The following is a 27,394-nucleotide window of genomic DNA, read 5'->3' as shown; positions in this document are numbered from 1 at the left end:
CATAGAGGGAAGGAGGCAAACCATAAGAGACTCTTAAATACTGCAAACAAACTGAAGGTTGATGGGGCGTGGGAGAGACGGGAAAGGGGGTGATGGGCATTGAGGAGGGCACCTGTTGGGATGAGCACTGGGTGTTGTATGGAAACCAACTTGACAATAAATTATATTTAATATTAAAAAAATAAGTAGGAATGCCATTAAGAAATAGTAAAGAAATAGGGGCGCCTGGATGGCTCAGTCGGTTAAGCATCCAACTTTGGCTCAGGTCATAATCTCGCAGTTTGTGAGTTCAAGTCCCATGTCAGGCTGTGTGCTGATAGCTTGGAGCCTGGAGCCTGCTTCAGATTCTGTGTCTCCTCCTCTCTGCCCCTCCCATTCTCATGCTCTGTCTCTCCCTGTCTTTCAATAATAAATAAACGTTAAAAAAAATTAAAAACAAAGAAATAGTAATGAAATACGATTCATACCCTCAATATGCTTTTTAAAAAAGGTTTTCAAAAAATACTATTCAGTATGTTTTTTAGTTGGTTGGTCAGCTGGTTGTGTGAAAACATAATCAATCTAGTTGAAGAGGTAAGACCTACATACAAAAAGTTTCAAGACAACAGTATACACATGAAACTCCAAACACAGATAAAAGAGTAAATTCTTTAGTTCTTCAGAGGACAATGGTAATTAGTGTGGGTTTGCATCATTAAGAAAACTTTTTTTTTTAATATTAATGTTTATTTATTTTTGAGACAGACACAGACAGAGAGAGACAGAGTGTGAGCAGGGGAGGGGCAGAGAGAGAGGGAGACACAGAATCTGAAGCAGGCTCCAGGCTCCAAACTGTCAGCACAGAGCCTCATGCAGGGCTCAAACTCGTGAACCGCGAGATCATGAGCTGAGCCGAAGTCAGAGGCTCAATCGACTGAGCCACCTAGGCACCCCAGGAAAACTTTATAGAAAAGAAGAACCTGAGTAAAGCTTAGAAAAATAGATAAGATGTGACAATGAATGACAGAAAGACAGAATATATACTGTCCTGGCTGGTGAAGGGGAAGACTGAAATTAGTCATACTCAGAAACACAGGAAATAAGACTAGAAAAGAAGAATGGACCTTTAACCTTAAATTAAGAAGCTTAGGTTTTATCCTATATTCAGAAAAGAAATAAAACAGAATCTGAAAAATGAAACAGTATAAATATAGTATCTTAAATATTTTTAAACTTTTGTTTACGGAAAGTTTGAAACATAAACAAAAGTAGACAGAACTGCATAATGAACTCCAGAAGACCTCTCAACCTTAACATGTTAAGTAAAAGCAATATATTTAAATTTTATTAACGTTTATTTATTTTTGAAACAGAGAGACAGAGCATGAACAGGGGAGGGTCAGAGAGAGAGAGGGAGACACAGAATCTGAAACAGGCTCCAGGCTCTGAGCTGTCAGCACAGAGCCCGACGCGGGGCTTGAACTCACGAACCGCAAGATCATGACCTGAGCTGAAGTCGGACGCTTAACCGACTGAGCCACCCAGGTGCCCCAAAGCAATATATTTAAAATGACTGCAGAGACAAGCAGTAAGCAGAAAATCTGGTTAACATAACAGGCCTAAGACTACTATTCTTCAAAAAGCCTACTTAAAGTTCTCTTGGCTGGTATGTGGAAACTTACATGGCAAACAGCTCCCTACACTAATAAAAAGAGTGATTTATGATGCCTAGACCATACAATGTAGTTTATGTACACTTGCTTTCCTTCTGGGAGTTTGGGATTTTATAGTATGTGTTAAGCAGAGGATGCCCAGGTCACCAGCCTCCAATAAAAACCTTGAGTTGGGTCACTAATGAGCTTCCCTGGTAGGCAATACTTCCTACACATTGTCAATTTGATACTAGTGCCTTCTATGTAACTCCATTAGGAGGACTCTTGGATGCTTCTACCTGGTTTTCTCTGGATTTGGGCCATGCATCTTTTCCCTTTGCTGATTTTGCTTTGTATTCTTTCACTATAGTAATCATAGCCATGAGTCCTCCCAGAAAATCACTGAACCTGGAGATGGTCTTGGGGACTCCAAACACAAGTGGTCATTATTTAAGATTATGACAATCATCCCAACATGATGTGACAGGACCTAGACAAAGATGGTAGTAACGGGTATGAAAAGAGGCCAGTCCTACAGAAAATAATGAAAAATGAACTAACAGGATTTAGTCAATGACTTAATATGGAGCCAAGGACAAGAAGAAAAAAATGTTCCCAAGGTTTCAAGTTCTGTGCCTATTTTTATTCCTTAGAAGCCCTGTTGGTAGAGCACATTGTATTCATAAGACAATATATTAACTTCAGAAGTACTTCTCCAGTAAACTATGACTCCAGAGAAATATGCTATCAGATACCAAGAGCTATCTCATGCAGAAGTTCAACACAAATGTACAACGCCTAGTGAAATGTTGGTAGTTATCTGCTATTCTAGTACAGTAACTTTACCGTAACTGATATTAAGTGTAAAAAGTCTGAAGGTTTTACACAAACTCTAATTAGTCCTTAAAATCCTTTTGTAATAAAGAAGTCCTCTCATTCTATCTTTAAACACAACAAAAGTATCCTGTGAAAAACATTACTGCTTAGAAAACAAAGAGCAAATCCATGATCCAGTCTAGAAAAAAAGTTGTATCACCTGTCTCTTTATACTATGGTTGGTTACAGCCCAGCATTTCTTCACATTCATGAAGGTGAATAGAGCAAAAGCAGAAATACATAAATATTCATTTAAAACTCAAACATGGAGAAAGACTAATATTTGTATTATTAATATTAGGTGCTTAGGTTTGACACTTAAAATAATCTTTAAAATCTCTGTGACCTTGTTTTTAAGATCAGAAGATATAAATATCTGTTTAAGAACAACTTAAAAATTCAGAACAGGGGCGCGCCTGGGTGGCTCAGTCGGTTGAGTGTCCAACTTTGGCTAAGGTCATGATCTCGTGGCTCACGAGTCTGAGCCCCGCATAAGGCTCTGTGCTGACAGTTTGAAGCCTGGAGCCTGCTTCAGATCCTATGTCTCTTTCTCTCTCTATCCCTCCCCTGCTCACACTCTCTTTCTCTGTCAAAAATAAATAAACATTAAAAAAAAGTTTTTTTAATAAAAAAAATTCAGAACAGAAACAAAATTCAGAAAAAGGCAGAAAAAGTCTCTTCCCAATAATTCAGTAATTGCCCACCACTTGGCAAAGGAAGGGTATAAAGAAACTCTGATGTGTTTCCTTATACCTATAAAAACCAGATTAAATTCAGTGATACTGAACAAACCATCTGTATATTATCTATGTTCTCCATCTATTGTAATCATTCTCTTTCTCCCTTGGTAAAACCCAATGTGTATTCTCTAATCTATATTATCCTAACCTGATTATTCCAACCTGTACTCTACCTACGCAGAAGGAAAAATATAATAACAAGGCTAAAATAATAAGAAAGCCAAAAGATGTAACTTTTGATCATAAAGAAATGAAACAAAATGAAAACTTAACTCAGCACACATTAAGTGCTCAGATACTGGTTGGCATAATATCCAATGAGATGGTACCATGAATAAACTGGGTAAGTAATGCTATAAGGAATTAGGGTGGACTGAACAGGGCCTGAAGGGACTCAAAAACAAAAAACAAAAAGGGTAAGACCACGTAAGTAGTATACTCCATTTCTTTTTAAAAAGAATATGCAATTCTGCATGTGTGATATATAAATGCTTGCATAGAGGGGCGCCTGGGTGGCTCAGTCAATTGAGCGTCCGACTTCGGCTCAGGTCATGATCTCGCGGTTTGGTTCGTGAGTTGCCCTGCATCAGGCTCTGTGCTGACAGCTCAGAGCCTGAAGCCTGCTTCAGATTCTGTTTCCCTCTCTCTGCCCCCTCTGCCCCTCCCCGACTCATGCTCTGTCTCTCTCTCTCTCTCTCTGTCAAAAATAAACTTTAAAAATAAATAAATAAATAAATAAATAAATAAAATGCTTGCATAGATCACTGTATCTGAAGAACAGCTAGAAGATGAAATATTGTCTTCCTCTGTTACATTGGTGATCTGGGTAGGAGGGAGACTTTTAATTGTAAAGAATTTCCAGCAGTGGTCATATGGAGAGGTTGGGCAATTCCCCTCCACAAAAAACAAAGATAAATCTGGACAAAATTATCAAAACAGCCATTTCTAAGGCACTATAAATCAACTAAAGGCAAACAACAGAACAAGACAAAAAACTGAGAAGCATTTACAACTGAAAGACTAAAAGCCTGAATAAAAACATTCCCAGATAAGCAAAGACTGAAAAAATTCATTCCTTAGCAGACCCATACTACAAATAAAAGCAGTCTTCCAGCCTGAAAGAAAATGACCTGAAAAAGTAAGTTGGATCCCAAAGGAATAAATGAAGAGCATCAGAAATGGTGTTATTTGTGAGTAAATAGGTAAGAGTATATGTGTATTTTTTTACCTTCTCTCAACTTTTTAAAAAAGATGGTTTAAAGTAATAATTATATTGCTGTGTTGTCGTGTTTATACAACATGTAGACATAATGTATAACAATACAGTGGGAAATGAAGAAAAAAGTTGCTATATTCACCAGAATTAAGTCAATATTAACATAAAGTAGGCTGTGTAAAGACCATTTAAAAAGTTAAAAAGGGGCAAAAGGGGCACCTGGGTGGCTCAGTCAATTAAGTTTCTGACTCTTCATCTTGGCTCAAGTCATGACCTCACAGTTCATGAAATCGAGCCCCGAGTCAGGCTATGCACTCAGCGTGGAACTTGCTCGGGATTCTCTCTCTCCCTCTCTTTCTGCCCTTCCCATGCACACACGTGTTCTCTCTCTCTCTCTCTCTCTCTCTCTCTCTCTCAAAAATAAACTTTTATAAATAAATAAGATGCATATTATAATTCCTAGAACCACTAAATAACTAAAAAGCATATATGCAAAACAAAAAAATCTAGAGGAATTAAAATGGTATTATGAAAAATATCTGTTTAACACCAAAAAAAGGCCACAGAGACAGAGGAACAAAAAAAACCACAAGACACAAAATCACAAAATGAACAGACATGAATCAACCGTGTCAGTAATTATATTAAGGGTAAATACACTAAATACTCCAATCAAAAGGCAACCCTCAGACTAGGTTTTTTAAAAAAGCAAGATCCTGGGGCATGGGTGGCTCAGTTGGTTAAGTGGCCGACTCTTGATTTTGGCTCAGGTCATGACCTCACAGTTCAAACCCCCTGTTGGGCTTTATGCTAAGAGCACGGAGCCTGCTTGGGACTCTCTCCCTCCCTCTCTCTGCCCCTCCCCTGTTGGCATGCACGCACATGTACAACGCTCTCAAAAATAAATAAAAGTAAGCATTTTTTGTTTTAAGAAGGCAAGATCCAATCATATCCTCCTACAAAAAACACACTTTAAATTCTAAGATACAAACAGATTCAAAGTAAAAGAATGTTAAAAGATATACCTTGCAAATACTAACCTTAAGAGAACTGGGATAGTTATTCTTTTTTATTTTTTAATTTTTTTTTAATCTCTATTTATTATCAAGAGACAGAGCATGAGCATGGGAGGGGCAGAGAGAGGGGGAGACACAGAATCCCAAGCAGGCTCCAGGCTGAGCTGTCAGCACAGAGCTTGACATGGGGCTTGAACCCACAAACTTCAAGAAGCATGATCTGAGCTGAAGTCGGACACAACCGACTGAGCCACCCAGGCGCCCCAGGATATTCTTTTAACTATATATCCTTCTGCACTATATAACTTTTTGTTTTTAACCATGTGTAACTCTTTTCATAGGAAATAAAATTCTTAATCACTGCCAATATAGAAGGAAAGGAAAAGTGAAAAGGACCAAAATAATGAGAAAAAGAAGTGAATGATCATCTTAATTCAGCTTTATACATAAGGGTCATCTCCTATTTGACAGAACTTCAATATATATTACAGTTTAAATGCATTATTTGAAAACCTACCTGCTCAGGTGTTAAAGGAAACTTAATTTTGAACCTATCAAGAAATGTAACTCTTTTTAAAAAAATCTTAAATCACTTCAAACACAAAGAGGCAAAATTTTTTAAACTGGAATCAAAGTTTTAAACTAATTAAAATGGTTGGGGCACCTGGGTGGCTCAGTCGGTTGGGTGTCCAACTTCAGCTTAGGTCATGATCTCACAGTTGGTGGGTTCAAGCCCCACATTGGGCTCTGTGCTGACAGCTCAGAGCCTGGAGCCTGCTTCAGATTCTGTGTCTTCCTCTCTCTCTCTCTTTGCCCCTCCCCCACTCATGCTCTGTCTGTCTCTCAAGAATAAATAAACACACAAAAAAATTAAACTAATTAAAATGGTTTTGGGGTGCCTGGGTAGCTCAGTTAAGCATCCGTCTGACTTTGGCTGTTATGATCTCACAGTGTGTGGGTCTGAGCTGTGCTAACAGCTCAGAGCCTAGAGTCTGCTTCAGATTCTGTGTCTCCCTCTCTCTCTGCTCCACCCCCACTGTGCTCTGTTTCTCAAAAATGCACAAATGTTAAAAAAAGATTTTAATAAAAATAAAAATAAACTAAAATGGTTTTAAAATGCAAAGTTAATGGGAGAGTGGGGAGAAAAAATAATAATAGTAATAATAAAATGCAAAGTTAAGGGGTGCCTGGGTGGCTGAGTCGGTTAAGTGTTCCAACTTCAGCTCAGGTCATGATCTCACAGTTCGTGAGTTCAAGCCCTGTGTCGGGCTCTGTGTTAACAGCTCAGAGTCTGAAGCCTGCTTCAGATTCTGTGTCTCCCTGTCTCTACTCCTCCCTCACTCACTGTCTTTCTCTCTCTCAAAAATAAACATTAAAAAAAAAAAAAGGTTTTTTTAATGCAAAGTTAAATTTTTAAGGGTACTTTGAATGTATTGTTTTTAATTTTTTTTAATGTTTATTTATTTTTTGAGAGAGAAAGACACAGCATGAGCAGGGGACGGGCAGAGAGAGAGTGAGAGACACAGAATCCGAAGCAGGCTCCAGGCTCTGAGTCGTCAGCACAGAGCCCGTCACAGACTGTGAGATCATGACCTGAGCTGGAAGTCGGACACTTAACTGAATGAGCCACCCAGGTGCCCCTGGATGTATTGTTTTTAAAACTGAAGATAATATATAATGTCCAAGACCTACAGATTGAATATTTTAAATGAATGTAATCCCTTAAAATTAGAGAAAGGCAGTTTTCTACTATGCAAAGGCTAAATCAGCTTGGGCTAAGTTTGAATTACTACTATCTGCTCTGCACCTCTTCTTCTGGCAGCATCTTTCTCCGACCATCCTTCACAGGAAATCCACTTCCAAAGTCTTTTGAGGAGATATCAGCTCCATACTCTACAATAACATCTTCTTCAATGCTGCTCACCAGCCGCCAGAATTCCTTTTCTACTAGTTCTGTAGGAACCATCTATACAGGGAAAACAAAGATTACAGATTACTAACTTACTATAACCATAACCTTCTAAAACATAAAATGCAGATCAAGTGAACACAAACCCATGATAAAATGAAAAGTCTTATTTCCAGAGCTGAAAAGACCAGGTTCTTAGCTTTTCCCAATGAGGATAGCAAAATGCTAAAGGCAACCTAAATGTTCAGAAAAACATAATAAACTTGAACTGCCTTTTTCTGTAAACTGTTTTCCAACTAAGAAATATAAAAATGACCCAGGACATCAAGAAAGAAAAAAGGAAATGGAAAAATCAAGGCTGAATTTTAATAGCTTTGGCAAATTTTTTGGATAAGGATATTAAAAAGCCCAAGATCCCCTAGGAGAAGAACAAACTTCATATTACAAGTAACAACAAAAGGAGCAACTGCCACATACTTCATGGTTTTCTATAAAAGATTTCCTACAGAAGGCTAATAAACAATTCCAAGACCAAAGCAGATTTCTCAACAGGAGAGTACACACTGCCACATTAGCAAATGAAAAAAATAGAAACAGATGCCAGGCCCCTGATCTTTAGATTTAATATTCTATCATCTTTCTCATGCTGTCCCACAAAATGATGAAAGTTAAAAGCAAACCAAAAGCTCTGGACACAGATAAATCTTCAGACTTCCCCAAACCGACCTAAAAGAAAGATACTCACATGAACTGGCATATTGAAATAATCAGACTTAAAATTATCTGCCATCTCTCCAAAGCTCTGAAGTGTATACTCTCGTACAGCTTGTTCAAATCCAAAGGCCTCTCGAGGTTTATTGCATTCCTAGGAAGAAGAAATACCTAAGATTAACTCACTGAAAATGAACAAAATATTAAGGCTCTCAGGCATTACCTTCTTTGATCATTTCCCTAGGGGAAGCAAATCCAATCAACCTTAGCAAAACAAGCATTAATTACTTGCAATATGAAATCAGTAAATAATGTTCTAAAACCTTAACTGCATTTTCACAGCCTTCCAGTAGGAAGGTGGCAATGAGACAGTTTCAGACTCTGGAGTTGGCATTTAGCTCGGCACCAAGACAAGGTGAGAGGGGCGCCTGGGTGGCTCAGTCGGTTAAGCTCGGCACCAAGACAAACACCTGGAGGACTACTGACATGCAATCAAGCCCAGGGATGCTACTCATTCTCAGTTTACCAGTGGATTTAGCAATGGAGAAAATAAATGTTCACAGACAAAGGAAAGATAATGGATAAAGGAATATCCACTTGACTGCTAGAATATCTAGCTATAGGAATGGTTGTTTCACACCACCAATCACCCTAACCAGTATCTTAACACAAATTCCCAGAGTATAACTGCTTTGGAATCATCTAACCATGAGAATAACAAATAATAATTCAAAGCTCTGAATACACCTAGATACAACCCAGCCAACTCCTTCCCTTCCATATCCTACCACAACATTCTGTTAAGCAAACGGATTAGGTATTTCAGGACAACAATGTCAATGTAATCTTTGAATAAGAATAATTTAGAATAATCAGGTAAAAATTTAAATAAGCTAATAGATACTATCCATTATCTGTTAACATGAGAACTGGAGGCATAAATCCTAAGTTCTAGAGCTTTATGTCTGATTTCTACTTTGGTTTTTTTTTTTTGAAGTTCATTTATTTAAGTGATCTCTACACCCAACACGGGTCTTGAACCCATGACCCCAAGATCAAGAATTACATGCTACAGGGAGCCTGGCTGGGTGGCTCAGTCAGTTGAACGTCTGACTTTGGGTCAGGTCATGATCTCACGGTTGTTAAATTCGAGCCCCGCACTGGGCTCGCTGCTGTCAGCACAGAGCCTGCTTTGGATCCTCTGTTCACCCTCTCTCTGTCACTCCCCTGCACTTTCTCTCTCTCTCTCTCTCTCTCTCTCTCTCTCAAAAATAAAACATTTAGGGGTGCCTGGGTGTCTCAGTCAGCTGAGTGTCCGACTTTGACTCAGGTCATGATCTTGCAGTTTGTGAGTTCAAGCCCCGTGTCGGAGCTGTCAGCACAGAGCCTGGAGCCTGTTTCAGATTCTGTCCCCCTCTCTCTCTGCCCAACCCCACTTGTGCTCTGTTTCTCTGTCTCTAAAATAAACATTAAAAAAATTTTTTTTTAATTTAAAAAATTTAGGGGCACCTGGGTGGCTCAGTCAGTTAAGCATCTGATTTCAGCTCAGGTCATGATGTCACAGTCCGTGAGTTCGAGCCCCGCATCAGGCTCTGTGCTGACAGCTCAGAGCCTGGAGCCTGCTTGGGATTCTGTGTCTGTCTCTCTCTGCCCCTCCCCTCCTCATGCTCTGCATCTCTCTCTCTCTCTCTTTTGAAAGTAAATACACACTAAAAAAAAAAAAAATTAATTAAAAAAAATAAAACATTTAAAAAATGAGTTACATGCTCTTCCGACTGAGCCAGCCAGGTTTCCAGGAATATGAACGTTCTAAGCAAGAATATCATTCACCTACAGCAATAAACAGAATTATCTAACCGATAGTCAGAAAGAGTTTTTGAAAGGCAAACTGCCGTAATACAACTGTTACATTTTCATTCAATATTGCTCTTAAAAAATCCTAGATATTTTAGGGCACCTGGGTGGCTCAGTTGTTAAGCATCTGACTTCAGCTTAGGTCATGACCTCACAGCTTACGAGTTCGAGTCTCACACTGGGTGAGCTCAAGCCCTGCTTCAGGAGAGCTAGTGCTCTGCCGATTCGGGTAAGCACAAGCCCTGTTTCAGGTAAAACATGAACCCTGGATGAGCTCCACCTCTCTCTTTCTCTCTCTCTCTCTCCCTCTCTTTCTGCCTCTCGCTTACCTGTGCCCTCTCTTTCTCTCTCTCAAAAAAAAAAAAAAAAAAAAATCTTAGAGATTTTAAACATTGAAGAACAAAGCAAGCACTTTTGGAAACTGGATTTACTGTATGTGTGTTATGTGTATATTATTGTTATTAATTAAAAAAGAATCTATAAAGTTTAGGCTTGTACCTCAGCAACACATTTAGGACACCTCCAGTCTCCTTTGGGCACATCAGGTAGTGGGGGAATTAAACAAAATGTATGATAGCTGTCATCACATCCATCACACAAAAGCAATTTATCTTCATTATTTCCCCGACCACAAAACATACAAACATAGAGATCAACCTGTTAGAAAACAAACAAAATAAAAGTCTATTTTCTACAATAAGTAATACTGAATTTTTACCAGGAATTCCTTAATTGAAACAAAATAATGTATACTAAAAAGTACACGTAACTTAAATCCTGAATATTTTTTAAATGACTGTATTTAAACAGGTTTTCATAAAATCTCCTCAATTTCCTCAGCACTTCTACTTAATAAAAGCATATCAAGGTATCAGAATAAAGAAAGACTTTCTAGACCACTTGAAAGTCAATTTCTATAAATAAAATACACCATGTCATCCTTCCTATACACAAACACTCTTTGTAGAGAATGAATACTGAGCACTGTCCACAATACAGCTCAAGAATTTAGATTCTTATTCTCTCATTCACAAGGTATACGTGAGTATAACTTAGGGGAAGAGTCAATGTAAATGGACAAAGCAAGGTTAACATTACATAAACGAAAGCTGCAACTTTAAATTTACCATCTAGTCTTCTAACCAAATGAACTAACCAAATGGCATACTAATACATAACGAGATAAAAAAGTGCAAAACTAAAAATAAATCCTTTCCCTCCTGACACATCTCAGAACACTTACAAAGTTAACAGAGAGAGTTCCTTTCCGTTGTCTCATTTGCATGTTAAATGCGTCTGACCTGTTGGTAACTTTTCGTCTTCGGGAGACCTCATCTTGAAATAAAAATAGTTATATAATAATAGTAAAAACTAATGTTGAGAGCTTACTCTGGACCAGACACTACTTAAAATTATTTAAATTAAAACTCACAACACTATGAGGTAGATATGCTACTATCCCCATTGAAGATAAAGAGTCTAAAGTATAGAGAAGTAACTTGCCCAAAATCATAAAGCCAGTCAGAGGCAGATTTGGGAATCCATTCCAGGCAATCAAGCTCTAGAGAGCTTAACTACTAATTCTATACTGCCTGTATGTAGTACTTATCAGGGACTAACTTGAGACTAGTTTTCAGATCACTGCCAGCCAATGCATTAAGTACAAGAATGAAAAAGACAATTAAGTGCTTAATTCTTAAAAGGGTGATAATAAATATCATAATGTATTTGGTAAGTCCTATCACACTGAATGTTTTTAGAGTGATGGGACAATATTATCTGATCCTCCAGAGTTCTCGTCCACAATCTGAATTGTGATTTATATCATGAAATGGATAATAACTAATGTGACTTGTGATTATAGCACTTCATTAAATTCACATATACTAAAAACAAATCCAACACAACCTTTGTTAAACTGAGTTTTCAAAATGACATGTACATAGAACAGCAAAACTTGACCTTTACATTAGAAATTTTACTCACAAGAAGTTTCAAACATACTAAGCTGAGAGTAACTAGGCTTTCTTCACAGTTTTTTTTAAATGAAGTGTCATAATGTATCAAGATAATTATGGAAAAACAACAAAATTGGAATTAGAATGTAAGTCATGAACTCCCCGCAGTACATATCAATAGTAAAGGTCACGGAACCTGTCTCTGAATTTAAAAGCTTTAGATCACCAAGTAAGAACCATTTATTTCACCACTCTCTCATAAACTAAAGCATTCAGAAACTATAAATTTCTGTGTCACATATCAGACATAAAAATGAAAATTTATCTCTTTCGAATATAAAAATTCAATAAAATATGGTTCCTCAAGCCTTAAATTCAAGATTATCTGCCATAAAGGGTGATCTAAAAACCATACTGCAAGTTTACACTCAAGAAAATCCCAAGGCAGACCGCAATTCAAATATTATTTTTATTACCTTATTTCTTTTCATGACCAAATAACAGATTTTACCTTCTTTATCTTTTGCTCCCATTGCTAGGCCCACAACCTTAGGGCCAGCCCCAAAAATTCGAAGTTTCTTCAGTTCCGTGTTTCTATTCACCTCTCCAGATTCTGACTAAAACAATAAACAAAACTCGTATTATCTAATTATTCTGATTCATATATTTATTTTCCTAACCAAGAAAAATTTCAAGATCCTCTTCAAAATGAGAAAAAAATTAACTGATTTCTTCTCTCTAAATCCACTCACCGCCTCATTACAACAGTTGAAGTCATCCAAGCACTATGCAACAAAAGAAAATCTATCTCTAAGAAAAGCACAGTTCTCAATTAAGTTCTGTCCAGAGACAAATAATACTGGTAATAACTCAACAGAGATCCTCACTTCTAACTTGCTAATGGACATCCTTCTTTGAACAGAAGGCAGTATGCCTAGTCCATGAGATGAATGATTATCCTAAGCCAGTCATGCCATTTCTCATTATTAGTGATGACCTAGCCAGAGGTAGAAATGTTACCCTGGTCTAGCCAATGAGACACAAAGAATGTCTACTGGAAGTCTCTTGGGAAGATGTTCATCTTCTAATAAGAAAAAGCTTCTCGAAGAGTAAGCCTTTTGTCCCAACTTCCTTCCATACTGCTAGGAGATTCACCTGGTGAAAGTATGGCGCTGGACTATGCAGCAACCACAATGCAATTAGGAAGAAATATTATTACCCACACACTGAAGAAAGCAAGGCAGAAAGATGGAAAGAGCCTGGCCCTTCATGGCAATGTGCAGTTGCTGCATCAATCCTAGAACTACCTATACCTGTAAATCTTATGTGAAAAACGTGTCCTTATGTGAAAACTGTGTTGTTAATGTTTAAACTGATGTCATTTGGCATTCTAGTACTTGAAGACGAGAGCATCCTGGTAGACACAAGTGTTACATCATGAATTCAGATGGCCCATACGCTCTGAATGTACACTAAATAAATGACCAAAATTTACTAAAAATATAGTAAGAATAAAAATAAACCAGGACAAAATACAGACTACCTTATGATCATATAAGAACCAAACTACCTATGATCATATAAGAGCCAAACCAACCAAAATGGCATTTTAATACACATAAACTTTGATTTGATTATACTAATTTAAGTATAATGGAGAAATTGGCTCAAACTTAGTGTCACTAATAATGAGACATATTGGCATTATGGGCTTCATTCTAAAGTATAAATATGCTAAGGATTTGATAACCCTTCACAAACTGTTTTCTATTTTTTTCTTGTAAATTATGCTTTAATTTCTGCAATCAGATATGATGCAGTGAGATACAAGTATAAACTTTCATTGTACCTCCAGAAAATAAAAAGCACATTTATACAGATACAGCCCAACAGCTTATTCCCTTAAAAAAAAAGTTTTGAATGTAATTAAAGGTAATTTATCTTCAGTGTAAAACCTTGAATGTATAAACGAGCTTTCAAAAAGCTCACTAATGAGGCTGCAGATGAAAAACAACTCTAGCAGAGAAAAGCAAGTGATGTGATAGAAGAAGGGGGAGTGGAATATCTTTCATAACTTGTTTCTTGTTTAAGAGACTGATGGAAGGCTTGTCAAAGACACTGAGCTAGAAAATAACAAACGAAAAATGGATTTAGAAAAGGTAATAATGTTTGAGGTGTACTGAATTCAGCACACCTGCCGTGGCCACCAAGAAGTACACGTGTATACCTATATTCTACACACACACACATCCCAGGTAAACAGAAAAGAAACATGGTGTCAAGACATATTTAGGAGAGTTAGGCGCCTGGGTGGCTCAGTCAGTTAAGCTTCTGACTTCGGCTCAGGTCATGATCTCGTGGTTGATGGGTTCAAGCCCCACTCTGGGCTCAGTGCTAACAGCTCAGAGCCTGGAGCCTGCTTCAGATTCTCCGTCTTCCTCTCTCTCTGTCCCTCCCCTTCTTGCGTTCTGTCTCTCTCTCCCTCTCAAAAATAAATAACCATGGTGTCAAAACATATGTAGGAGTCTTGGGGCGCCTGGAAGTCTCAGTCAGTTAAGCATCCAACTCTTGATTTCAGCTCAGGTAGAGATTTCACAGTTCATGCGTTCAAGCCCCACAGCAGGCTCTATGCTGACAATGTGGAGCCTGCTTGGGATTGTCTCTCTCTCTCTCCCTATCTGCCCTTTCCCCACTCACTCTCTCTCTCAAAATAAACTTAAGAAAAAATTTTAAAAAATAAAATGAAATAGAATAAAATTAAATTAAATTAATAAATAAACATTGAGAATTTAAAATACAACAGGGCACCTGGGTGACTCAGTCAGTGAAGTGTCCAACTTCAGCTCAGGTCATGATCTCAAGGTTCATGAGTTCAAGCCCCACGTTGAGCTCTGTGCTAACAGCTCAGAGCCTGGAGCCTGCGTCAGATTCTGTGTCTGCCTCTCTCTCTCTACCCCTCCCCCATTCATACTCTGTCTCTCTCTCTCTCTCTCTCTCTCTCTCTCTCTCTCTCTGTCTTTCTCTCTGTGAAAAATAAACATTTAAAAAAATTATTTAAAAAACATTAAAAAAAGAATTTAAGATATAAAACAGATGAACATAAGGGAAGGGAAGCAAAAATAATATAAAAACAGGAAGGGGAACAAAACATAAGAAACCCTTAAACAGAGAGAACAAACTCAGGGTTGCTGGAGGGGTTGTGGGTGGGGGCATGGGCTAAATGGGTAAGGGGCATTAAGGAGGACACTTGTTGGGATAAGCTAAGCACTAGGTGTTATATGTAGGGGGTGAATCACCAGACTCTACTCCTGAAATCATTATTGCACTATACGCTAACTTGGATGTAAATTTAAAAATAAATAAATAATAGGGGCACCTGGGTGGCTCAGTCGGTTAAGCATCCGACTTCAGCTCAGGTCATGATCTCGCGGTCTGTGAGTTCGAACCCCGCACCAGGCTCTGTGCTGACAGCTCAGAGCCTGAGGCCTGCTTCAGATTCTATGTCTCCCTCTTTCTCTGTCCCTGACTCGCTTGTGCTCTTTCTCTCTCTCTCTCTCTCTCTCTCTCAAAAAAAAGTAAACATTGGGGCGCCTGGGTGGCTCAGTCGGTTAGGCGTCCGACTTCGGCTCAGGTCATGATCTCGCGGTCCGTGGGTTCAAGCCCCGCATCGGGCTCTGTGCTGACAGCTCAGAGCCTAGAGCCTGTTTCAGATTCTGTGTCTCCCTCTTTCTCTGACCCTCCCGTGTTAATGCTGTCTCAAAAATAAATAAATGTTAAAAAAAAATTTAAAAGAAAGTAAACATTAAAAAATAAATAAATAAATAATGAAGTAAATTAACGTTAAAAAAAATTTTTTTAAAGACATATTTAGGATTCTTTAAAATTTTTTTTTTCAATGTTTATTTATTTTTGGGACAGAGAGAGACAGAGCATGAATGGGGGAGGGGCAGAGAGAGAGGGAGACACAGAATCGGGAACAGGTTCCAGGCTCAGCCCAGAGCCTAACGCGGGGCTCGAACTCACGGACCTCGAGATCGTGACCTGGCTGAAGTCAGACGCTTAACCGACTGCACCACCCAGGCGCCCCCATATTTAGGATTCTTGAGTGTATAGGTAGTAACTGAAATCACAGGGTAGATACACAGCTAGGGAGAGTAAAGATAGGAAACGACTAAAAACACCAAGTAAAAGGCAATGAGAAAAGAGAACAAAGATGACTAAGGAAAGGTCAGAGAGTGAAGACAATAACCAGGAGAGAGGCATCATGAAAGCCAAAGAAAAATCAAGATAACTGAATTTCAAGGACAGGAGTCAACAACCATATTAAATGTATATGTGACCAGAGATGAAGTAAGATAAGAAATTTTTAAAAAATGTACTCAGCTTCCGACAATTATTAACTCAGTGGTAACTTAGGTAGTGCAGTTTCAATAAAATGATTTTACTCAATGTCAGATTACAGAGTATGAAAGCTAAGCAAAGAGGCGCCTGGGTGGCTCAGTCGGCTGAATGTCCAACTTTGGCTCAGGTCATAATCTCGCAGTCTGAGTTCCAGCCCCTCACTGGGCTCTGTGCTGACAGCTCAGAGCCTGGAACCTGCGCTGCATTCTGTGTCTCCTCTTTCTCTGCGCACCCCCCCCCCAACCCACTTATGCTCCTTCTCTCTCAAAAATAAAAAAATAAAAAAGTAAAAAAGCTACGCAGATACTGAGGAAACAAGACAACACAGACTATTTTTCAAGAAACTTCACTTAGAGGGGCACCTGGGTGGCTGTCAGTTGGGCATCCGACTTCGGCTCAGGTCATAATCTTGCGGTTTGTGAATTTAAGCCCCATGTCGGGCTCTGTGCTGACATCTCAGAGCCTGGAGCCTGCTTCAGATTCTCTCCCTCTCTCTCTCTCTGCCCCTCCCCTACATGCGCTCTGTCTCTCAGAAATAAATATTTAAAAAAATTTTTTTTAATATAAAAAAAATGAAGTTCATTTAGAGAGGCAAGGAGTAAGGCACTATCTAGGAAGAGAGTTTTTGTTTTAAGATGATACATAAACATGTTTACACTGGGGGTAAAAGAAGATCCAAGCAGACAGAGAAGGTAGGAGAGAAAGATTTCACAACTGGTAATATTGAAATCACTAAAGAAGCCAGAAAGGATGGATGTGGAAGGATTATCCTTAGAGACAAAGGTACCCTTTGCCCACTGAGATTGGCAGAAATTAAGAATGAATACTAACAATTCTGTGTATGGGGCAAGAAGTTGAAGGAGTTCTACCAGAAAGCCTTTATTTTCTTTCTGAAACTGAAGATTAGGAACAAGGCAGACTTGGCAATACAGTAATTAAGGATAAATTGAGAGTTGAAGAAATTCTTTTCTTTTTTTAATGTTTATTTATTTTAAGAAAAAAAAAAAAAAAGAGAGAGAGGGAGCACACATACCCAAGACAGGGAGGGACAGAAAGAGAATCCCATGCAGGCTCTGCACTCTCAGCTCATATGTCACCAAGTGTGAGATCCTGAGCCAAAATCAAGAGTTAGATGCTTAACTGACTGAGCCACCCAGGCGCCCAAGAGTTATAGAAAAAATTTTTTTAATGTTTGTTTATTTTTAAGAGAGACAGAGACAGAGTGTGAGTGGGGTGGGGCAGAAAGGGAGACACAGAATCTGAAGCAGGCTCCAGGCTCTGAGCTGTCAGCACAGAGCCTGACACAGAGCTCGAACTCACAAGCTGTGAGATCATGACCTGAGCCAAAGTCGGACACTTAACCAACTTAGCCACAAAGGCGCCCCAAGAAATTCTTAACTGAAAATCCTAAGGACACCTGGCTGGCTCAGTCAGAAGAGAATGTGATTCTTGATCTCGGGTTGTTGAGTTCAAGCCCCACAGTGGGTGTAGAGATTAAATAAATACATACACATACACATACACACACACACACACACACGAACGAATGAATGAATGAATGAATGAATAAAATGAATGAGGGAATGAATGAATAGATCTTTGGAGAAAAAAAATTCTAAAATAGTTCTACTTTCTACCTAATATCAACCAATCTGACTACAGTGACAATTATTACAATAGGTAAAACATTCTATGTTGTCCTTTTCTTATAATATGTACAGGCAACCAGCAGCAGGACTTTTTCTGGTTTCAGAAGGAACATCAAAAAATTTCATCACAAGCTGGCCAATGATTAGATGCGCAGGGCCACTTGGGGCAACTCTTCAAAAGTGAATCATCATGTCAGAGACTAGTCTTCAACTGTTTGTCTTAAAATAGAATCATCACTATATATCCAAAGATGATCAGAACTTCTGAGATCAACCACAGTAATAAAAATCTAAGCCAGAGTTTACCAATTTATAATGGTTTATAATTAGGAATTTCTACTGATATGGGCGCCTGGGTGACTCAGGCAGTTAAGCATCCAACTCTTGATTTCAGCTCAGTTCATGATCATACGATCTGAGTCCTGTGTCAGGCTCTGCCCTGACAGTGCGAAGCCTGCTTGGGATTCTCTCTCCCCACTCTCTGCTCCTCCCCTACTTGTTCTCTGTCTCAAAATAAATAAACATTAAATAAAAATTTTTAAAGAAAGAATTCCTACTATGATAAATGTAAGTTATAAATACTATGTAATTATAATAAAATACAACTAAATTATGAATTACTGATTTATATTATATATTGATAACTCACTAATTAATGAATATGCTATAACTTATAATTCACTTTCCATTGAATTTCTATTAAATTCACACTCCTCATTCAAGACACTTACTTTCTGTTATCAAAGTACTTAAGAAGCTAAATTATTATTAAGGAGATTATTTAAGGAGCATAAATTCAGGGGCGCCTGGGTGCCTCAGTCAGTTAAGTGTCCAATTTTGGCTTGGGTCATAATCTCACAGTTCATGAGTTCAAGCCCCACATTGGGCCATTGGGCTCTGTGCTGACAGCTCGGAGCCTAGAGCCTGCTTCAGATTCTGGGTCTCCCTCTCTCTCTATCCCTCCCCAACTCGTTCTCTCTCTTTCTCTCTCTCAAAAATAAACATTAAAAAAAAAAAAAAAGAGGGGCGCCTGGGTGGCTCAGTCAGTTAAGTGTCTGACTTCAGCTCAGGTCATGATCTCGCAGTCTGTGAGCTCGAGCCCCACGTCAGGCTCTGTGCTGACAGCTCAGAGCCTGGAGCCTGCTTCCGATTCTCTGTCTCCTCATCTCTCTGCCTCTCCCATGTTCATCCTCTGTCTTTCTCTGTCTCTCAATAATAAACATTAAAGGGGCGCCTGGGTGGCTCAGTCGGTTAAGCGTCCGACTTCGGCTCAGGTCACGATCTCATGGTCCGTGAGTTCGAGCCCCGCGTCGGGCTCTGTGCTGACTGCTCAGAGCCTGGAGCCTGTTTCACATTCTGTGTCTCCCTCTCTCTCTGACCCTCCCCCCGTTCATGCTCTGTCTCTGTCTCAAAAATAAATAAACCTTAAAAAAAAAATTAAAAAAAAATAATAAACATTAAAAAAATTTTAATAAATAAAATGATATAAAATAAAGAACATGAATTCAGAGCAAAGAAAGCTGCCATGGCATGAAAGACAGATATCCCCTGAGCTCTAGAAAAGCAAGATGAAATATCACTACCTTCCTTTTTACTAACAGAACTCCTCACAACCCTAGATCCAATAAGTCTTATTAATAATGAATAGACCAAGTCCCTTCTCTGATTCCCACTTTCTTTTGTTTTTTTAGTGTTGATTTATTGACTGAGAGAGAGAGCGCGCATGAGCAGGGTAGGAGCAGAGAGAGGAGAAAGAGAATCTGCTGCTTGATTCCACAAACTGTGAGATCATGTCATAAGTGGAAATTCAAGAGTCAGATGCTTAGCCTACTGAGCAACCCAGCCCACCCAGCCACCCCCCCTCCCTCCATTCCTCCTTTCAGTGGGAACCATTTCCATTCTTATAACACAATGTTTCTTTAGATATATTAAAATCAATGATTAGGATCAAGTTAAGCTGCTCTTCTGATCCAACCACAGGTTACATGAAACATATCTAAGAGTTATAAGGGCATCTCACTGTCAACCTACAGACCTGTCTTTACCAGCAACTTTAAAAAATGTAACGTTGAGGGCCACAAATGGGAATGGAAAAAGGAGGACAAGGAAACACAAAAAGGAAATTAAGGCATTTTTTTTCTGAAAAAAAATATTCTAGGCTACAGGAACACTCTAGAAGTTAACAATGGAATGGTTCAGACACAAGCTCATACTCTAGCTTTTAAAGGAATGAGTGAAAAATAAAACCATCCTCTCCTACTCCTCTCACTTCTAACCATGAAGATATAATATACTACAGATCATCAGCATGTTTATAACGCTGGCCCTACAATACCCAGTCACCCTCTGATTTGTCATCCCTCTCAAAAACTGTTCAAAATTAACAAAAAGCTTGCTAAATCAAATCAAACTGAATTTTATCATTTCTTTCCTGTTTATTGTAAAAGTAAATGAAAAATAGGTCTCTTCAAGTTCTAAAGAACAACAGTATGTGACTGCCTCCAATAACCACATAACTGTTCTGCAGTCAATGCACTTAAAACGCATGTTAAAAATGATCCATGGAAGCTGATACCTGAGACTTGACACGTCTTGTTCTTTTCGGCAGAATGTTCACTCTTGTGCCTGGCTCTGGGGAAGTTTGGACATCAGTGCCAAGAACCTCAGGCTCTACTTTTTCCTTTAGATCTAAATTAGGCATTTGTACACCCTAAAGAATCAGAGCACACAAAGAGAGCAGATTCATTGATAAGAAGTCAGATTTGAGAATCAGGAGAAAAATAATAAATTTCCAATAAATCCCCAAAATTACATGAAAGCAGGTGATAGATAGTTCTACCCACCAATCGATCTACAGATTCAAGACAATCCCTATCAAAATCCTAGCAGGCTTTTGTTGTAGAAATTGAGAAGTCAGTCCTAAAATTTATGTGGAAATGCAAATTGTTTGGAAATTCTGAAAAAAGTAGAACCAAGTTGGAAGAATTATACTACTGGATATCAAAACTTACTATAAAGCTATAGTACTCAAGACAGCACAGTATTAGTATCAGGGTAAATATATGGATCAAAGAACAAAACGGAGACCAGAAATAAACCTACATTTATAGTCAACTGATTTTCAACAAAGGTGTCAAGATAAATGGGAAAATTTAAACAAATGATACTGGTACAACTGGATATTCCTAACAACCCCCCACAAACGAACTTACACTTTTACCTCATACTACACACACACACACACACACACACACACACACACACACACCCTGAAAATGGATCTCATACCTAAATATAGAAGTTAAAACTATAAAACTTCTAGATGAAAACAAAAAGTAAGGGCGCCTGGGTGGTGCAGTCGGTTAAGCGTCCGACTTCAGCCAGGTCACGATCTCGCGGTCCGTGAGTTCGAGCCCCGCGTCAGGCTCTGGGCTGATGGCTCAGAGCCTGGAGCCTGTTTCCGATTCTGTGTCTCCCTCTCTCTCTGCCCCTCCCCCGTTCATGCTCTGTCTCTCTCTGTCCCAAAAATAAAAAAAAATTTTAAAAAAAGTAGTTTTGGGGCCTTGGGTTAGGAAAAGATTTCTTAGGACAATAAAAGCACAATCCATAGAAGCAGGGAGGAGGGAAATCAATAAACTACTCTTCAAACAGACACCATTATAAAAATGAAAAGGCAAACCACAGACTAGCAGAATATATTTGTAAAATCATATATCTGATAAATGACTTGTATCCAGATTATATAGCAAACTCTTAAAAGAAGTGTTAAGATGACAAACAACCCAATAAAAAAAAGATCGGAACAGACACTTCATCAAGGAAGATATGCAAATGCTAATATGCACATGAAAAGATGCACACCATTGATCATTAAGGAAATGAAAATTAAAACCACAATGAGATACCACTACACACCCACTAGAATGGCTATAAGCAAAAAAACTGACAATACCAAGTGTTGGCAAAGACGAAGAAACTGGAGGCCTCTACATTACTGGTGGGAATGTAAAATGGTTCAGCCACTTTGAAAAACAGTTTGGCAGTTTCTTAAAAAGTTAAACATAAACTTACCATATAACCCAGCAATTCCACTCCTAGGTATCTACCCAAGAGAAATGAAAACATATGTCCACACAAAGACTTATACATGAATATTCATAGCATTTATTCATAATAGCCATAAACTGGAAACAATCTAACTGTCCACCAACTGGTAGATGGATAAACAAATATGGTATATCCATACAATGGAATATTGTCAGCCATAAAAAAGAATGAAGTACTAATACAGGCTAAAACATAGATGAACCTTCAACATTAGGCTAAGTGAAAGAAGCCAGACACAAAATTATATTGTATGATTCCATCTTTATGAAATTTCTACAAAGGCAAAAACTACAGAGCCAGAAAGCAGATCAGCTGTTATATGGGTTTGAGGGTAGGAATAGGAACCAACTACAATTAAACACAAAGGAACTTTCTGGGCTGATGGAAATATTCTAAAACTAAATTGTGGTGATTACTGCATAAATATGTAATTTATTAAATTTATTCAGTATCTACAATGACTGAATTCTATGGTATGCAAATTACACCTCGATAAAGCTGTTAAAAAAAATACATGAAACCAAGAGGAATTTTTCAAAAAGCTTAAGTCATGAGGATTTATTTTAAATAAATAAGAAAATAGCCTTCATTCCCATTAGCCTTTATCTTGTAAACCACCAAAAACAGCCACAATTTTTAAACTACACCTTGCTATCCCAAATTTTGGTACCAGGAGAAATTTAACTTCCTATTCTTAGTAAACTGCTAACTTGTTATGGTGAACACAGTCTAACATTCAAATTTGGCCCAATGGATTTATCCACTCCCCAAAAAAAAAAAAAATGATGCATCTCACCATAAGGCTGACACCAGATTGGAAAAGCTCATATGGGTAGAGAATTCTTTCATAGTGTGACTTCAAAAGAGACCCAGTTCCTTTTCCTGGCAGATATCCCAAGCGACTACCCACTTTAGACCATTTCTTCTCCTTGGTGACCATTTCAAAACCTCCTTTGCTGGCAACAATCTGAAAACGAAGTAAACATTATTTAAGAAAAAAACACAGATTCATGTATTCTGACTCTATATCTGTCTGCTAAATACAAAAACTATTCTGAGCTTACATTTCTAATTTCCTTTCCACAAATACCCATAAAATTGTAACTTGTCAACACTTAAAGTATGAAATAAAGACAATGATTTTTTGAAGTTTTAATGTTGTGTCTATTTTCCATGAACTAGGCACTCAAAAACATTTAATGATTTACACTTTGTACGTTACATACCTTGAGAAAACTAAACAGGTTTATGTACTCAATATCCACAAGGAACTCAATATAAAATATGAATTAAAAACAGACCAAAAATGAACGTAAGAATAAATGTTAAGTTAAAGGGCGCCTGGGTGGCTCAGTTGGTTAAGTGTCTGACTTCGGCTCACGTCATGATCTCACGGTTCATGGGTTCGAGCCCCACCTCAGGCTCTGTGCTGACAGTTCAGAGCTTGGAGCCTGATTCGGTTGTGTGTGTCTCTCTCTCTTTGCCCCTCCCCTGCTTGCGCTCTGTCTCTCCCTCTCTCTCTCCTCTCTAAAAAATAAACATTAAAAACAAAATTTTTTTAAAGAATAAATTAAGGGGCGCCTGGGTGGTTCAGTCATTTAGGCCACTGACTTTGGCTCAGGTCATGATCTCACACTCCGTGAGTTCAAGCCCCACATCGGGCTCTGTGCTGACAGCCTGCTTCGGATTCTGTGTCTCCTTCTCTCTCTTCCCCTCTGCCTCTTATGCTCTCTCTCTGTCTCTCTCAAAAGTAAATATTTAAAAAAAAAAAAAAAGAATAAATTAAGTTAGGGGCGCCTGGGTGGCTCAGACAGTTGAGCATCTGACTTTGGCTCAGGTCATGATCTTGCGGTCTGTGAGTTTGAGCCCCGCGTCGGGCTCTGTGTTGACAGCTTGGAGCCTGGAGCCTGCTTCAGATTCTGTGTCTCCCTCTTTCTCTGCCTCTCCCCTGCTCATAGTCTGTGTCTCTCAAAAATAAATAAATGTTAAGGAAAAAAAGGATAAATTAAGTTATATAGGACACAAAATGAACATAAATCGTGAATTAGAAGATGTACTAAATACCTTACAGAATTTAACAAAAACGTCACGCAAACAGGGGCACCTGAATGGCTTAGTCAGTTGAGCATCCAACTCTTGATTTTGGCTCAGGTCATGATCTCAAGGTCATGAGATCAAGCCCCACGTGGGACATGGAGCCTGTTTGGGATTCTCCCTCTCCCTCTGTCCCTCCTACCCCAAAAGAGAGGAAAGAAAGAGGAAACTAAAGAAAAATGTCAAGCAAACAATGGATTCAGAGGATATTTTGGAAAAGGCTATACTTTTTCAAAAGGAGAAGTTTTACATGGAAGTTTATGAAGGAATGATGGAGAAAAATCAGATTACAGTAGCAGACTTACTAAAGAACATACCACAGAATGTATTAATGTAGGAAAAGATGAGATACACTGGCCAATGTGGCTGAATGCTCCCATCAAATGAGGCACCAAATAGGGGCACTGGGGTGGCTCAGTCAGTTGAGCATCCAACTTCAGCTCAGGTTATGATCTTGTGGCTCGTGAGTTGGAGCCCCACATCAGGCTCGCTGCTGTCAGCACAGAGCCCACTTCAGACCGTTGTCCAACCTCTCTCTGTGCCCCTCCCCTCTTCACACTCTCTCTCTCAAAAATGAATAAACATTTTTTCAAAAAGACACTATATAGAATACACATGTATCAAGGTTCCCTGTCTTCCAGAAGTTGATACTGTATGTCTCAGACAGTCTTCAGTTGACTAACAACAGAATAAAAAGGACTGTGACATAATCATTTAACTAAAAAAAAAAATTTTCCTCTTTGAGTATATACTACTGTATTTCTCTGTATCAAAAAAAAAGTTAAGAGAGGGGTGCCTGGCTGGCTCAGTCGGTGGAGCAGGAGACTCTTGATCTCAGGGCCATGAGTTTGAGCCCCACATTGACCACAGAGCTTACTTTTAAAAAAAAAAAAAAAAAAAAAAAAGTTAAGAAACAAGTTAAACATAGAATTACCATATGATCCAACAATTGCACCCAAAAGAACTGAAAACAGGGATTTAAACAGATACCTGCAAACCAATGTTCACAGCAACATTATTCACAATAGTCAAAAGGTGGAAACAATCCAGAGGTCCATCAGGAGGTGAATAAACCAAATGTGATATACATACAATGGAATATTATTCAGCCTTAAAAAGGAGTAAAATTAATACACGTGACATGATGAACCCTGAAAACATTATGCTAAGTAAAATAAGCCAAACACAAAAAAATGAATATTTTATGATTCCACTTATATGAAACACCTAGAATAAGCAAATTTATAGAGAGGGGAAGTAGAATAGAGGTCTGAAGGAAGAGTGGAAGTTCTGGAAACGAAGAACAGTGATGGTTGTATATTGTGAATGTACTTAATGCCACTGTACACTTAAAAAATGGTAACTTTTATGTTACACAGATTTTACCACAACTTTTTGTAAAAGGCTAAGAACATGGACTCTGGAGCCAGATTTCCAAAGTTCAAATCCCAGCTCTACTACTTAATAATTGTATGACCTTGGGCAACTTATATAATGTGTCTTGGAGTATTCACTATTATTAAAATATTAATAATTTAACAGCACCCACACTTTATTATGAGGCAGTTGTGAAGACAAACTAAATAAAACATGAAAAACCAGGACAAAATAAGCACTGTATCAATGTGAGCAGTATTATAATATCTACGTGTGTGGGCAGGAAGTATGCGTGCTATAAATAAGCAAATGTTTTCAGCGCTTGTGCTCTACAACGCTATTATAGACAAAGATGAACTTATACCAAAGCAAAATTTCCCTCTACAGAAGTATGTGAAAGCTTGGTAGAAAACACATAAGTTCACATGCACAAGAGCTGAACACATCTCTAATTCTTTAGCTGTTTTTATCACACCCTCAGAGAAGCCCCCTCTGAGGCTAACCAGGGGAAAATTATAAAGAGAAGAAAGTTTATTTTTCCAATTTTGTAGTGTAGAGGAAGACACAATGAAGGTGTTTTAGAGGGCTGTCTGGAAGTAAGCAGATGAAGTAGAATGCCTTTCATTCATATTTTCCAGTGCTTCTATACTGTCAGCTACTGTTCTAGGTGCTTGAGACACATCTGTGAATAAAACAAAGATCTTTACCTTCGTGGTGCTTACATTTTAGGGTGAAAAACAGGCAATACACATAATATGTAAATTTGAAAGTAATAAATCCTGTGGAAGAAATTTTAAAAACCAGTTAAAAGGCCTCACATGTAGCAGAGTGAAGGTTAACTGAAGTATTAAACAGTCACAAAAAACATTATAAAGGTGAAATGTGAGGAAAGACTCCTTCAAGGTGAGGCAGTTACCCAAACAGATACACAGGGAATAGTAAGAGGAAGGGCCCCATGTTAGAATCATGCCTCAAGTGTTTGAGGAGCAATAAGGAAGCCACTGTGGCTGAAGCAAGTGGGGAGAAGTTAGAAAGGAAACAGCAGCTCTCTTAGTAATCTTTATTATACAATTATCACCATTACATTACACAATACTCTATATTCAAAGCACTTCAAGCTCAATTTCCATTAGTAATGATATATCTTCATGGATCCAGTCATGCTTTCCCACCCAGTTTTAAGATAATTACCGGCATGCAGCTGTGAAAATAACAGCCAGCACAGTCAGAGTATAGCCAAGAAATAAGATGAAACTATCTCACAAAGAAATCAAAACTATGACTTTGGCATCATGCATACAACACTCTAACAATCTAACAAGGCCCGATACTATCAAAACACACAAACCTTTACACTTGGTTTTCTTCAGCTGACAGATTCAAGAATTATCATGTATAATTTCAAAATATAAACCATTTACTCCAAACATTTTGCCATGAAATATATCACACCACTATCACTAGAAAAATATCACTTATGAGCCATGCCCTACAAAAGATGCCATGCACTTAAACTGAACAAAGTGGAGACGAGCCCTTAATCAAAATTTAACCAAAGAGTCATGTTAATCAAGGCCAAAATTTCAGTCCAGTGTAAAACTAAGTCTGGTTAGCAAGAGAATTTTAACAGACATGAAGTAGTAGTGTTCTACTTAAAAGCTCTCTCTCTCAAGCCTCCATTAAAAAGACAGTAAAGGAACAAAAAGGCAAAGGACCAAGAAAAAAGCAGATGTAGAAGTGAAAACCTAGCAGGCAGAACCAAAAACCAACCAAGTACCTTCAACAGAAGAAAGTCAAGAAGAAGCTTTCCAATACAGAACCTGGAAAGGCTTAAGAAATGGAAGCAGCAGTACCT

At 38.4% G+C, this 27,394-nt stretch overlaps 1 protein-coding gene across 1 annotated transcript in view; it reads right to left on the bottom strand.

The window, feature by feature from the left end:
* Positions 1 to 27,394, bottom strand: part of KDM5A (lysine demethylase 5A) — a 97,509-nt gene that overhangs the window by 59,243 nt on the left and 10,872 nt on the right. Inside the window, exons 4-10 of the mRNA XM_047865909.1 lie at positions 22,865 to 23,035; positions 20,537 to 20,671; positions 12,423 to 12,528; positions 11,197 to 11,288; positions 10,452 to 10,610; positions 8,134 to 8,253; positions 7,287 to 7,445 (exon numbers count right to left, since the gene is read on the bottom strand). Of these exons, the coding sequence (XP_047721865.1) occupies positions 7,287 to 7,445; positions 8,134 to 8,253; positions 10,452 to 10,610; positions 11,197 to 11,288; positions 12,423 to 12,528; positions 20,537 to 20,671; positions 22,865 to 23,035 (942 nt within the window). The remainder of the gene's footprint in view (positions 1 to 7,286; positions 7,446 to 8,133; positions 8,254 to 10,451; positions 10,611 to 11,196; positions 11,289 to 12,422; positions 12,529 to 20,536; positions 20,672 to 22,864; positions 23,036 to 27,394) is intronic.

Source organism: Prionailurus viverrinus, chromosome B4 (assembly GCF_022837055.1).
Source record: "Prionailurus viverrinus isolate Anna chromosome B4, UM_Priviv_1.0, whole genome shotgun sequence".
Taxonomy (NCBI): domain Eukaryota; kingdom Metazoa; phylum Chordata; class Mammalia; order Carnivora; family Felidae; genus Prionailurus; species Prionailurus viverrinus.
Note: the sequence above shows the minus strand (reverse complement) of the source record. Positions and strands in the feature narration are given on the sequence as shown.